We start from the raw sequence: 15,350 nt of genomic DNA on the forward strand, positions 1-15,350 counted from the left end.
TCAACAGTGAAATCCATATTAATCATCTCCCAGGGCCTCTTGGGAATGGGTAGTGGTCTTAGCAGACCCCAGGATTTTACTTTATCATTCTTGTTTTGGGCACAGACCCCACAGGTGTTCACATAACTCTTGGAGTCGGGCCTTAAACCCGGCCACCAAAAGGAACATTGCACGAGCTCCACTGTCTTGGTTACCCCAAAATGTCCTGCTAAGGGATTGTCATGACAGAGACTCAGGATCTTTGGGCGCAGATTCGGGGTCACAAACACTTTTTGATTGTGTACAAATAATCCATCTTGTTCCTGAAAACAGATACCTGATGGTAAAATGTCCTTTGTGGACGCCTGCTTTAGCTGGGTGATCAGGTCTACTTGTAGTAGTAAAAAACTTTGCGCAGGCAGGATTGTGTCTGCCTGACAGGATTCTCATTCTTCTGGGTACATACGTGATAGACTTGCTATTCTTGGAACCCGGCCTAAAAATAATGTGGAAGGAGAAGCGGTAGAAGAATAGCGCCCACTTGCCCTGCCAAGGTCTTAACCGCTTGGCTGTTCTAAGGTATTCAAGGTTTTTATGATCGGTAAAGATCAAAATGGGGTGGGATGCTCCCTCCAGCAAATAACAACATTCTTCCAGGGCTGTCTTTATGGCTAATAATACACCATCACCCACGTCGTAATTCCTCTCTGCTGGGCTAAGTTTCCTAGAGAAAAAGGCAATGGGATGCAGTAGTGACTTTACCCCTGGCACTGTGACAGGATGACACCCACAGCATTCTCAGAAGCATCCACCTTGGGAACATATGGTAATGCAGGGTCTGGATGTTGTAAGATGGGAGCTGAGGCAAACAGGGCTTTCAGTTGGTCAAAGGCAGCTTGCACTACAGGTGTCCACTGGAAGCGGGTATTCTGTTTCGTCAGTTGGGTAATAGGAGCGATAATGGCAGAGAAATCCTTAATGAACTTGCGGTAGAAGTTGAGAAATCCAATGAACATCAGCGTACTCTTCCTGTCTATAGGAAGGGGCTATTCTAGGATGGATTTGACCTTTTTGGGGATCCATGGAGATGCCTGAGGTGGAGATGATAAATCCCAGGAATTGGATGGTGTCTTGCTTGAATTCACACTTCTCGGCCTTGGCATATAGTCCATGGTCTCTTAGCCAACCAAGAACCCTTTTCACATGTTCACTGTGTGTCGAGAGAGCATTAGAAAAGATGAGGATATCAACTAGGTATATGATAAGAAATAATTCAAGGAAGTCTCTGAAAATATTGCAAAATACAAAATGCTGGAATGTTGCTGGGGCATTTCACAGCCCAAAGGGCATAACAAAATACTCATAATCATAATGTCAAAATCTAGTGTGGAAGGCTGTTTTCCATTCATCCCCCTTGCGGATTCATACTAGGTTATATGTCCCTCGTAAGTCAAGTTTTGTGAATACAACAGAAGTCTTAAAATGTTGAAAGAGTTCTGGAACCAAAGGTAAAGGGTATCTGTTCTTGACAGTGACTTTATTCAACTCCCGGTAGTCTACACAAGGGTGCAAGGTATGATCTTTCTTTTCCACAAAAGAAAATTACAGCGCCTGGGGGAGAAGGGAAAAATTTGTCCAAAGGGGATTTCAGAGCCCAGCAACAGTTCAATTGGGCAGTCATACGGGCAATGAGATGGCAGAGCATCTGCCTTTTGTTTATCAAAAACATCCAGGAATTCGTAATAAACTGCAGGTATGAGCTGAGACACAGGAGAGTCAGTATATACCCCCAGAAGAGGTGCAGGTATCATGGAAATGGGGTGAAGGCAGGCCTGCTGGCAGTAGGGAGAAGAAAATGTAATTTTCCCTGTAACCCAGTCTATCTGCGGGTTGGGGGCCTGCACCCAGGGAATGCCCAAGATAATGGGAAACAAAGGTGATGGAATAATTCCCAGGCGTAAGTGTTCATAATGACCCATATCAGATGCAGCCAGTAGCGGGCAGGTCTCATGTGTTATAGGCCCAGACCTGAGATGGGACCCATAGGCCAGATGGATGGACAGCTGATAGGTCTTTGTTTTTAAAGGGATTTGGTGATGGTGATCATAGTCCTTATCCATGAAACAGCTGCAAGTCCCGGAGTCGACTATAGCTGGTACCGGAATATTTCTCCCAAGGAGCTGAAGTGACAAGGACAGGGTGACAGGGGCCCCTGGATGTCGCAATTTTTGCGAAACGCGTAGGGCTGAGCGATGCGCTGACGTCAACCCTTACGAATGAATTGTACCCAGGGACGACGAGTTTTGTCCGTTTGCGTCCGGCCGGCGCATCGGACTTAAGGCTGATCTTTCCTTTGTGCTTTGTAAGTGCATTTTTGTTTTTATATTTGAGTTATATTAAAAGGTTTTACACTATTAGAGCTTCATTTCTTCTGCATGGAATTGGCACATATGACCTAATATATGGGAGATAACTAAAGATACTTGTTTGACAACCTGGTCATGATATCGGTGGAGGGAGGAGAACAGCTGAGACCCTTCTGAAGTGGGAGATATCTATTGTTACATGCTGTTGGTGACCCTCTGTAGTGGGGGGTCATGAAATTCTGGCAAGGAGTAATTTTGGCTGTATGGTAGTGGATCAAGCACTTGCTACACAGTAGAAGATTTGACGATTTCATCTATATTGGACTGTTGGAATTTAAATATTTATATAATTACACATTGGGTGTTCACTATTTTGTTTTATATTTTTTTGTTTTTGTTTTTTCTTTTTTCGTTGTTCACTATGATCAATTATCCTATAACCCTTATTCTTTAGGACTGGGGGTAATGGGCCTAACTTTGCACATTATTATTGAAATTTTGTCTAATGTTTTTTACTTCATTGAATTTTATGATTTAGCGCAGCTTACTCAAAGACACAGAATGGCATGAGGGCCGATGTAGCAGGTGGCTCAGGTCAGGTCCTGGCAGGAACCCGATGGCTGCAGATCACCGGATAGGCACCGAGAACTGGAACTCTGTGTTGCTGGATCTTGATCTGTTCTTCTTCACGGATGCAAATTTCTGTCACAAGGTAAGCACAACCACAAAGGGAAAATCAAAAAATATTATTTATTACAAAATGTTGAGTAAACGTTGAGTAACCGTCCAAAAAGCGTTTTGGCTTCCTTCTCAAAGTCTTCCTCCCTAACACAATTACGGTGTAACCTAAGTTATTGGCTAAACGGAATGCTATTTTATCAATGAACGAGGATGAGCACTAAAGTAGTGTAGAATAGTATTTCTCACAGTTTTCTTGTGGTATAGAGCACTATGAATCGATCCATCTGGATTTATGAAAATCCCAAAACGGAATGCTGTAAATATCCGATTACATTGTGAATTTCAGATAAAACTGATCAACTGATATAAAGGCCATGAATTCAGAAAGTTCATTAGTAGTTCCAGTCCAGATGACGAGTACGTCTTCAATGCACCTCCACCGCAGAAGGATGTGGCGAAGGTACATTGACGCACCGTTATCTGAAAACAATTGTATAATGGCAAATGATAGAGAGGGGGAACAAATCTACCCCTCAAAGATTAATGGGATTTTCATGGATGCAAATTTCTGTCACAAGGTAAGCACACCCACAAAGCGATAATCAAAACAATATTTATTACTGTCAGGGTCACCAATATACCTATGCATCTTAACATATATACTTTGATTTTTAGATCATCAATAGAAAAAATTCCTTAAACTACATATATGGTCCAACATCCATGAGGTCATACTGGTGACCCTGACATCACCTGTTTGTCACTGGAATTGACTCATCCTCTCTCTCTTTGATGATGTGATTCCTTTTTTGATCAGGACATTTTGGTGAGCACTTGAATAATAAAAAAAGTTGCTGAATTTTGCTAAAATGATTGTTAAAATTGTTATTTGTGATACTAATGTTATATCTTTCTATAACTTGGACAATGCAGATGCATGGTGAACAGCCCAGAAGAAGCAGTAATCTAGTTTATGAAACGCATCAGCTACTAGATGTACACAAGTATCTGTTCAAGCTTTTTGTAACCAAGTACCAATTTTGTTCATTGTTGTCATGACTGAATATTGTTACTATTTTTAACCGTGTATATTTTGTAATAAATTATATTTTTTGATTTTCCCTTTGTGGGTGTGCTTACCTTGTGACAGAAATTTGCATCCTTGAAAATCCCATTAATCGCGGGCAAGGCAGTCAGCAAAAAGGTCCACCTTACTGCTGACACGTGGTCCAGCAAGCATGGTCAGGGACCATATATTTTGTTCACAACACACTGGTGTGTGCTTTTTGAATGGACATTCAGTGCTGATGGAGGTTTTGTGACAGAAGAATGTGTCTGTCCACAGACTCCATTGACAGGCTGACATTTGTCAAAATGAATCAGTCCAGAATTAGCAGCAGCTATCAAGCCCCTGATGCTGATGTTGTTTAATAAATGTTTTTGGGATATGGACTCTCTGCAAGACTGTCTAGGCTGCCTAGCTTTGTGGGTGTTAATTTTATCTTGAAGTAATGTTTTGGTATAGCGTAAATGAGTGAATGATCATTGTGATATTGAAACACAGGCTATTACAGTGATGGAGTGATCGAGAGCCATTCTCTTATTTCCTGATTAGTATGAGACCTGGTCCTATCAGTGACAGCTCGGTCTCAGTGCTAGGAGCACGCATCTAGCACAAGCATAGGAACAAATATATGCCGTGCCCAGAAAAAAGTCCACTTCCTGGATGCAACATATATGTGTTGTGAAGGGGATACATGAAACCTATCGTTGGAGAAATGGGGCTGCCATTGCTGACCTTTTCTAAGATTGTTATTTGACTAACATGTAGAGCTTATTGCCAATATTCATATAAAAGAACATCTGGGTAGCAGTGACCATAACATGATTTCATTTATTGTTAGCTGTAAGCAACAAACACATATGGGTAAGATAAAAACACTTAACTTCAATGCCCTGTACACACGACCGGTTTTCCCGTCGGAATAAACTCTGAATGTTTTTCCGACGGAATTCTGACAGAATTCCGCTGAAGCTGTCTTGCGTACACACGATCACACCAAATTCCGACCATCAAGAACGCAGTGACATACAACATGTACAACACGTACGACGGGATTAGAAAAAGGAAGTTCAATAGCCAGTAGCCAATAGCTTCCGTCTCATACTTGCTTCAGAGCATACGTTTGGTATGTCGGAATAGCATACAGACGAGTGGTTTTCTCGATAGGAATTGGTTCCATTGGAAAAATATAGAACATGTTCTCTTTCTAGGTACGCCGGAATTTTCAATGTAAAAAGTCAGATGGGGCATACACACGGTCGGAATATATGATGAAAAGCTCCCGTCTGACTTTTTCTGATAGAAATTCTGCTCATGTGTACGGGGCATTAGTGAGCAAATTTTCCAAGGATGAGGGCTGCTCTCCAGGACTTTGACTGGGAGGGAATATTGGCATCAAAGGACACAGAACAGAAATCTGAATTCTTCAAAGTGATTTTATGCAAACTCTCTGCAAAGTATATTCCCATGGGCAATATGTTTAAATAGCTAAAAATAAAACCTTTGTGTCTCACGACCAAAGTTAAAATGGCTAGAAATAATTAAAAAAAGAGCGTTTTAAAAAATATATAAAAATGAAGAAACGCTATCATTGTTTAAATTTTAATGAAGAATACAACAGAATATGTAAAAAGGAAATCAAGGATGCAAAAATTCAACACCAAAGACAATTACAAAAGATAGTAGGACAAACCCCAAAAATTCTTCAAATATATTAATAGTAAAAAAGGTCAGGTCTGGAGTGAGTGACTGGGACAAAGAGAAGGCAAATTTATTAAAAACTTTCTTCAGTTCTGTGTATACAAAGGAGCATGGGGGAACTCATGTCCATAATGGGGGTGTTAGTGGCACAGCCCCAAATGATCCACAATGGCTCAAAAGGGATATGGTCCAGAAATATTGAGACAGAATAAAGATGGATAAAGCAGGTGGACTAGATGGCATCCACCCACGGATCCTAAAAGAATTGAGCTCTGTCATTTCAAGGCCATTGTTTCTAAATTTAGGGACTCATTAATGACTGGAAAGGTACCACTGGCTTGTGCCCATATTTAAAAAGGGATCAGAGTCTTTACCAAGTAACTATAGACCTATTAGTTTAACTTCTATAGTCGGGAAGATACTGGAGAGTTTAATAAAAGACCAAGAGTTTAACCACTTGCCGACCAGCGCACGACGATGTACATCGACAGAATGGCACGGGCAGGCAAATGGGCGTACATGTACGTCCCTTTAAATTTGCCGCCCTGTGAGCCCCGGTCGCGGTCGTGGGACCCGCGGACTCGATCGCCGCGGGCATCCCCGCGATCGTCTCACGGAGCGGCCGAATGGAGAAGTGCCGTTGTAAACAACATTTCTCCATTCTGCCTAGCAACTAGTGACGCTGATCTCTGCTCCATGTGATTGGAGCAGAGATCAGTGTTCACTAAATGAAAGCCCAACCCCCCCACAGTTAGTAACACGCCCCTAGGAACACTTAACCCCTACACTGCCACCCACTGGTTAACCCCTTCACTGCTAGTGTCATTTACACAAGAATCACTGCATTTATATAGCAGTGATTACTGTATAAATGACAATGGTCCCAAAAATGTGTCAAAAATGTCCGATGGGTCCCCCACAATGTCGCAGTCACAATAAAAATCACTGATCGCCGCCATTACTAGTAAAAAAAAATAATAAAAAATTATTAATAAAAATGCTATAAAACTATCCCTATTTTGTAAACGCTATAACTTTTGCGCAAACCAATCAATAATCGCTTATTGCGATTTTTTTTACCAAAAATATGTAGAAGAATATGTATCGGCCTAAACTGAGGGAAAAAAGGTTTTTTTTTATATATTTTTGGGAGATATTTATTATAACAAAAAGTAAAAAATAATGCATTTTTTTCAAAATTGTCGCTCTATTTTTGTTTATAGCGCAAAAAATAAAAACTGCAGGGGTGATCAAATACCACCAAAAGAAAGCTCTATTTGTGGGAAAAAAAGGACATCAATTTCGTTTGGGAGCCACATCGCACGACCGCGCAATTGTCAGTTAAAGCGACGCAGTGCCGAATCACAAAAAGTGGCCTGGTCTTTGACCAGCAAATTGGTCCGGTCTGAAAGTGGTTAATAAAAGAGTTCTTGCTGGAAAAAAATATTTTAAGCAACAGACAGCATGGATTCATGAAAGACAGAAGTTGTCAAACAAACCTGATTTCTTTTTATGAGGAGGTAAGTAAAACCTTGGACAGAGGGGTGGCTGTGAGTGTAGTATACCTGAATTTTGCAAAAGCGTTTGACACAGTTCCCCACACACGGCTCATATGTAAGGTAAAGTGTACAGGCTCGGACTTTCCAATGGAAAAAGTGCAATCGTGTTGTTGAAAAATCCAATTGTGTGTGGGCTCCAATTTTCCGACAACAAAATCTGATTGTTTAAATTCTGATTGTGTGTAGACAATTCCAATGGACAAAGTGCCACGCATGCTCAGAATAAATTACGAGACGAAAGCTATTGGTTACTGGGCCATTTATAGTTCCGTCGTACGTGTTCTACGTCATCGCGTTCTGAACGATTAGATTTTCTGACAATTTTGTGTGACGGTGTGTACCCCAAGGTTCAGTGTTGGGACCCTTACTTTTTAATAACTTTATAAATGATATAGAGTCTGGGATTAAAAGTAACATGAAAGACGGCTGCAGCACAGTCGGCTTATTCTGGGAGGGCGTCCATGGACATCCTCCCAGAATCTTGCTCCCGCACGCCTCCTGGGAATATCCGTGAGCGGACCTGACGCATCATGGATAAAGGTAAATGAGCACTGATAGCAGCCGTTTAACATGTGATCACTCCGTCAAATGATGGATCACGTCCAGTTCCTCTCTCACCTCTCTGTACCTACTGGTACAGAGTGAGGGGAGAGGGGAGAGATCAAGTACTGCAGCACTGTGGGCTGGATGTGTAGTACCCACGGCGCTGCTTGGGCCCATTCCAGCATTTATCCATCCCATCCCATCCATGCTCAGAAATGTGGCCAGGCTGTGGAAAAGTGTCACACATGTGGTATTGCTGTACTCAGGAGGAGTAGGAGAATCTATTTTGGGGGTGTCATTTTTGGTATGTACATTCTATGTGTTAGAAATATTGTATGAATGGACAACTTTGTGTAAAAAAAAAAAGGGTTTTCATTTTCTTTCCACATTTTCCAAAAACTTGTAGAAAAAAATGATATGCTCAAAAGACTCGACATGCCTCATAGATTATACGTCGAGTTGTTTTTTTTCCAAGATGGGGTAATTTTTTAGGCATTTCCATTGTCCTGGTGCCCCAGGACCTTCAAAGGTGTAAGAGGTAGTCAAGAAATTATACGTGTAATTTATGCTCCTAGAACACCTGACAGTGCTCCCTGCATGTTGCGCCTCTGTATGTGACCACACTGTGTAAAAGTCTCACACATGTGGTATCGCCATACTCAGGAGGAGTAGTGGAATGTATTTTGGGGTGTAACTTGTGGTATGCATATGATGTGTGTTAGAAATAACCTGATATAAAAATAAGAAAAAAAAATCTTGATTTTGCAAAGAATTGTGGGAAAAAATTACAACTTCAAAAAACTCACCATGCCTCTTTCTAAATACATTGGAATGTCTACTTTACAAAAAGGGGTAATTTGGGGGGTATTTGTACTGTCCTGACTTGTTAGGGTCTCAAGAAATGAGCTAGGCCATCAGTACTTCAGGTCTGATCAATTTTCAGTGATTGGCACCATTGCTTTTGGACTCTATAACTTTCACACAGACCAAATAATATACACTGATTTGGATTATTTTACCAAAGATATGTAGCAGTATAAAATTTGGCCAAAATTTATGAAGAAAAATTCTTAATTTGCTAAATTTTATAACAGAAACAAAGAAAAATTTATTTTTTTTACAAATTATTTGGTCTTTTTTCATTTATAGCACAAAAAATTAAAAATCCAGCGGTGATTAAATGCCACCAAAAGAAAGCTCTACTTGTGTGAAAAAAAAGGACAAACATTTCATATGGGTATAGTGTTGCATGACTGAGTAATTGTCATTCGAAGTGTAAGAGCGCTGAAAGCTGAAAATTGGTCTGATTAGTTAGGGGGTATAAGTGCCCAGTTGTCAAGTGGTTAATGTAAAGTGTTGCACTTGGGGGCTAAGAATAGGCATGCATCATACATACTAGGGAGAACACAACTAGAGAATCAATGATGAAGAAGGATCTTTGGGTAGATCATAAGCTTAATATTAGCATGCAATGCCTAGCTGCAATTTCCAAAGCGAGCAAAGTCCTTTCTTGTATTAAGAGAGGTATGGACTCCAGAATTCTCTACATGCACAGAAGACATATAGGACTGGCTGGAAGAGTGAGCTGTACAGCACTTGTAGGAAGATCGGCAGTCAGTATAAGGCTTTGGTTGGTTGCTGGCAATGGGGGGGTAAATTAAAGAAGAACTGTAATAAACTGCAGCTATATTTTTGGTATGCAGGGCCCTGCTCACATACTGAGTCATGAAGCAGTTGCATGAATATTGATATTCAAAGAACCTTGGCCAAACCTTGAATAGGCCTGAATTTAATGCTCTACGTGGAATTTTACATTATAAGTGCTTTCAGTGTCTGATCAGCAGACTTGGAGTGAGCCCTTGAAAACATTTTTATTGCTTGACTACATTGGAAGTGAGGGACCTGGCTATGCTTTTTAGCCTAAGTGTTGGGATTTTCAGGGATGGCTAAATAGATTTGGCAATCTTTTCTACAATGTATTTATTTTTTGACTTGCATTTATCATAATTAAGTATCTGGACTTTTTCTTTATGGACTTTTTCAGGATTTCAGTATATGATTTATTAACATTGCAACAAATTCCAGCATTTAACAGTTGCCAGTTTTGAATCTAGAGGCGATTCAGTTCGCATTGTGCGCTATACAAGTATTTCATTCATTCATTCATTCATTGGTGACTATCATAGCAAATGACAAAATAGTATACAAATTGTAGATCCAAAACTCAGATTGCCCTCTGCTGCCTGAAACATATGTTGCAATCAAGCAATCAATAGTAACTGTATACTTAAGGCAGTATTAAACCCAAAACCAAAAATGTATTATAGTGCAGCTTAGCAATCATTTAGATGTGATGGCTGCATCAATTTTCATTTTTTTTTTTTTTTTACTTTTTTCCCTTGTGATCAGTAACACACCTCTTCTATTAGTGAGACACAACTCCAGAGGAATAAGAAATACATTAATTGTACTAATACATTGAAGCCAAACTCCAGCTCACAATTTATAATCAGTTACAGCAAACAGTTGTTTTATTCCTTTTGGGATAAAGGTTTTGCATGAATCATTTTATTATTTGAATCACCCCTGCCAGTGTGTTAGGTGTTTTTTTCCAATCTATGTAAACTTATACATTCTGCTGGAGAGCTTAAACTTGTTAAAAAACACACATCTGCTAGCTGGATTACCAGATGAAAATTGAAGAAAGAAAAGTAAAAAAGACAATGAATGCAGCCATAACATCTAAGAATTTGTAAGCTGAAATATAATAATTGTTTGCTTTTGGGTTTAATACTGCTTTAAGAAATAGACAGTGGCATCTGTCGGAAAATGTCATAAACAAACAACCATGCCAATATCAGCTTATCTTTATTCTGGCTCCAAAAGTAAAATACCAGTTATATTTACTTATTTATTTTTAGGTTGCATGTCTGCACTCACACCTAGCAACCTGCTAAACAAATGTACTTTGCCTATAGGAAAAATCATAAAGTGTTCTGGTGATTACTGAAGAATATCACAGTCTTTGAATTGCACTTGTTTAAGTTGCTTTATAGATAAGAAAGTGTAGCTTTGAAACTGAGCTTGGCTTTGCATGACTTGTTATCTGAAGCCAGCTGTCTTCTTTCTCTGGAGACTGTGAACTATTTGTGTGCTTCATGGACCTATAATTGGAAAGTAGTGTTAACAAGAAGTTATCCACAGGACAGGCTGGAAGAGCTGGAGTCTGAAAGGCACTGTGATAACCAAGAAGCAGGAAGATGGTTTTATTTCACTAAGTATCTATCTATGGAGTATGGATTTAGGAAGATATAAAAGTAAAACCATATCCAACAAGGACTTAAAAGAGCCGGTTATGGTAAGACTGACCACATTTCGTCTAGAGTTATGCACTGACTTAGTCATGCTTTGTTAAGCAAAGTAGCTGCCGCTTACTGCTAGTCTTGTATTACTGATTTGATGTTTAGTGATTACAGCTGTACACATCTGTTTGTATTCAGTTTCAAAAAAATAAGTATTATAATATATATAAATCTGTAAACTAACAGCATAGTCAGCAACACATTTATTAGTGAATATGCTATGGTGGTGAGGTTATATATTAAATTATATAAAGGTAGTGGACTGTTTTTAATTTTTTTTAAGGTGGTGAAATATCTTAAAACACACTTGGGGTTACTAAAACTGGAGTGTGCAAAATCTGGTTCAGCTACTCCCCAATTATCTTCCAGGTTTTATTTTCAAAGCTAAATTGAACAAGCTGAAATTAGAAGCTGATTGGCAACCATGTACAGACTAGATTCTGAGTGCTCCAGTTTTAGTATCTCCCTCAGTGTGAAAAGCAAAAAGAAAAGACACATTTTTGTTTCCAATGTGCTTTGTACTTTTGTAATTTTGCATAAGAAATACAGCACTTGATATGGTGATTATATGATGAAAAATTCCATTTAATGAAAAAAAAAATGTCTAAAATATGAATAATGCAATTTTTTTTTAAATGTAGAAATGTTCATGGAAGGCGCATTTACATGTAATACATACATACTAATGTGTAGTTCAATGCTGCATGCTGTACTGCAATTCATTGTTAGCACTCATTGCAGTGCTATTTTTTTGTTTCATTTTGAAAATTTTGTGTTTACTAAAGTTCAATGGTATTGTCAGAACATGCTGTACAATAAATGCAACATGCACTGCTTTTCCTCAGCGCACACTGCCAAATGCAGTTACAAAGCAAGAACAAAGTAATTTGCAATGCTGCTTGAAAGAATGAGTTGCAAATATTTTTCATGACATTTAAAATAGTACATCAGCTAAATTTAGCTTTCTAGATCTGTCAAGTTTTTATCACTGTTTATATCCCCATTGGGAGATCCATCCTTGCAATGCAATTTATTTTGGTGAAAATGTGAGGGGTAATACCCAATTCTTGTTTTCACAAGAATTGGGTAGGATATATTTCAGTATATTTCTTATGGTAACAACTGTCAAAGGTGCTTTTCCCCTTACTTTTGGGTGCTTTCCACCTTCCTCCCGTATTGTCCCTGAGAATAAACAGTGGAGGGAACTTTAACTGATAGACATAGAAAAGCAATGACAACTTGACTATTTGAAACCCTACTAAATCTGGAAAAAAAGTAGTTGGAATTTAAATACACTTTAAAGACGTATTCCTAACAATGTCAAAATTTGGTCATTTACCAGAGCTCCAAAAAGCAACTGTAGAAGAGAATGTTTGATGACCACATCTAAGGGTATACAATTTTGACAATTAAAGAGCAGTTATAATACTAGGAAAATGAATATGCTGTGAAGTTGCACAGCAGGGAAGGTAAGCAGTGTCATTTTTGTTAGTTTTGGTTGGTTTTAATAGGAAAGGTGATATTAACTTGGCCCCTTGTACCAATTAAGAATGTTCTGGGATGATGAATGGCTAGTGAAGATGTCTTCAAACTTCACCAGATCATTTTCTAGCTATATTGCTGGAGTAGCAGGCAAACCCTGTGGCCTGCAGCCTTTAAACAAAGGGGTTACATGCTGTGTGTTAGCAGTTCCTTGCCACTACAAGGGGGTATGGGTGAGGAACATAATGTAGATTTACCCAGCCATGTTTTTTCACACTTCTCTTCCCCATTGTGGCTGGATTGTGGGGTTTGTCATGGCACACCCCCACATGATAGTATTTGTAACCAGTGCTTGGCCACTCTGGCCCTGGAACTGCCACATGCTGCCACTTTATTCTTCCCCATCACTCTGTCAGTGGTAGGTTAGAAGGGGAGCTTGGCTGGGTAAAGCTGGACATATACTGTTGGATTCCTCTATCCACACAAATCAAGTGAATGGTGAAATCCCCATTAGGTAGGACATTGTATTCTGACAACGGCATCCAATCGGCTTTCTAATAACTGTATTATCTATTGTCTATTTTGAATTTACATTTAGTGTGGCTCGTGATGCAACTGTCTGTGTGAATATATCTTGTTCTGCACTCATGTTTTCTTTACTAGTTTCATCACTGTCATAAAACTGTGCAGTTGTGAAAGCACTGCAGTGACAGGAAGGCCTTTCCATCAAGTAAACGCCTAGGCTGTTTACTTTCATCACACAGTATGAGACATACGTCTGGAGTAAATACTCTCATCTTTCCATTAAGAACTGCATAATCACATTCACTAACACTTACATCATGTTGTTATGATGTGTTCATTTCACAACTTCAAACTGTTTTGTTGTTACTCGCAAAGAAAGTACTTGTGTCCTATGCATAGTTATCTGGAAGGTTTCTTTTATTGAATGGGATAAATCAATTATTAGTGCAATGATCTACAGGTTACCAGTAAAGTATCAATTCATACACTCACAGTTGATGTGCAGCCAAACGTTTATGTGTCCAATAGTAGATGACCACAGGGTAAGAAGGAGTAGCTGGAAGTATGAAAAGATTGACATTTTATAGATGAATATCTGTGGACAAGAGAACTTAGGTTAGTGTAAGTAGTGTAAGCTGCAACATTACATTTACCTCCAGCTCATCAACAGAAACCTAATATGTTTTGTATGAGAAAATGAAATGACCCTTGCTAAGGTTATGTATCTTGGCTATTTGGCCTTGCATTATATCTTTGGAACTTAAAGCAGGAGTCCACCGGGACTCCGCATTTTTTTTTTTTTTAAAGCCAGCAGCTACAAATACTGCAGCTGCTGACTTTTAAAATAGTGACACTTACCTGTCCAGCGCGCCCGCGATGTCGGCACCTGAAGCCGATCTCTAGATTGTCTCTCGAGTGCTGCCGCCGCCACCTTGGGTATGGGAATCAGGAAATGGAGCCTTTCGGCTTCATTTCCCAGTTCCCTACTGCGCATGCGCGAGTCGCGCTGTGCAATAAGGACGGTCCCCACTGCCTCTGGGATCTGTGTGTTTCCCAGCAGGCAGCGGGGCACTTGCGGAAAGGGGCGGGCACTTGCGGAAAGGGGCGTAATCTACGCCCCTTTCCGCAGAGAGCTATCCCGGAAGTGGGTGCAGATACCTGTACTGTACAGGTATCTGCACCCCCCTCCCCCCTGAAAGGTGCCAATTGTGGCGCCGGAGGGGGGGAGGGTTCCGATGAGTGGAAGGTCCACTTTAGGGTGGACCTCCGCTTTAATGCTGTCAGTCCCTTCAACACTTCAACTAATCTATAATGTATATTTTGTCTGCAGAATAAATAGAAAGGTCTCATTATTGATGTATTGGGGTCGATTTACTAAAGGCAAATAGGTTGTTCACTTTGCAAGGGAATTTTCCCTTAGCTTAGTGAATGTGGTGAAACTCTGTTGATTTCCATCATTCAATCATATCTAAGCAAAAATACTGTTTTTATTAGTTTCCTTGCATGTAATTAGGTATTCTTTGCAAAATGAATTTTCACCACATTTGTTACGCTAACAGAAAATTACCTTTGCAGCGTGAAGTCTATTTGCAATTGGTAAACCTACCCAATAATATCCAAGTGTAGCACCCTCCTAGTTAGGTGCTAGGATTAGTATAGAATAATTTTTGGTCTCTCTGCCTAACAGAGGAACAGCTAGGTAAATTGAATGGCTGTCTGCTTAACAGAGATCTGTGATCAGCTAGCGTAGCCTGCTCAGTGTGCTCTAACCCCTAGACTGGTCATTGTAGACAATGAGTGGAAGTGTGTTTGCACCTGGCTGTGTGAATTTACCTTGTGCCTGGCTGCGGGCCAATAAGGGGGATGACCTGGGCAAACATACCAGTTGAAAAAATTTGATGGAATTAATTTGTATGCAGTATACCATTTATAATATAATGTATATATAATATAACTATCATGACTAATTGTAACATACCTATAATGGCTATAGGGTGAACCAATGCTTAACCAACATATGCATATACATTATACACTGTAGCTGTTATATGACATCACAGTTTAATAGATATGTTTATATTGTATCTTG

At 39.6% G+C, this 15,350-nt stretch overlaps 1 protein-coding gene across 3 annotated transcripts in view; it reads left to right on the forward strand.

The window, feature by feature from the left end:
* The first annotated feature begins 11,020 nt into the window (after nt 1–11,020).
* The window catches only part of MLIP (muscular LMNA interacting protein), a 415,413-nt gene continuing 411,083 nt past the window's right edge, over nt 11,021–15,350 (forward strand). The window contains exon 1 of one of the 3 annotated variants that reach the window (XR_013276824.1): nt 11,021–11,250. Coding sequence is in view for 2 of the 3 variants with exons in the window: in XM_077487812.1 (XP_077343938.1) it covers nt 11,188–11,250 (63 nt within the window). In the remaining variant the exon portion in view is untranslated. The remainder of the gene's footprint in view (nt 11,251–15,350) is intronic. The other 2 variants (XM_077487812.1, XM_077487813.1) reach the window with 2 other exon arrangements.

This window comes from Lithobates pipiens, unplaced genomic scaffold, assembly GCF_037356315.1.
Source record: "Lithobates pipiens isolate NorthernLeopardFrog02 unplaced genomic scaffold, aLitPip1_a1.2 Scaffold_18, whole genome shotgun sequence".
Classification (NCBI taxonomy): Eukaryota; Metazoa; Chordata; class Amphibia; order Anura; family Ranidae; genus Lithobates; species Lithobates pipiens.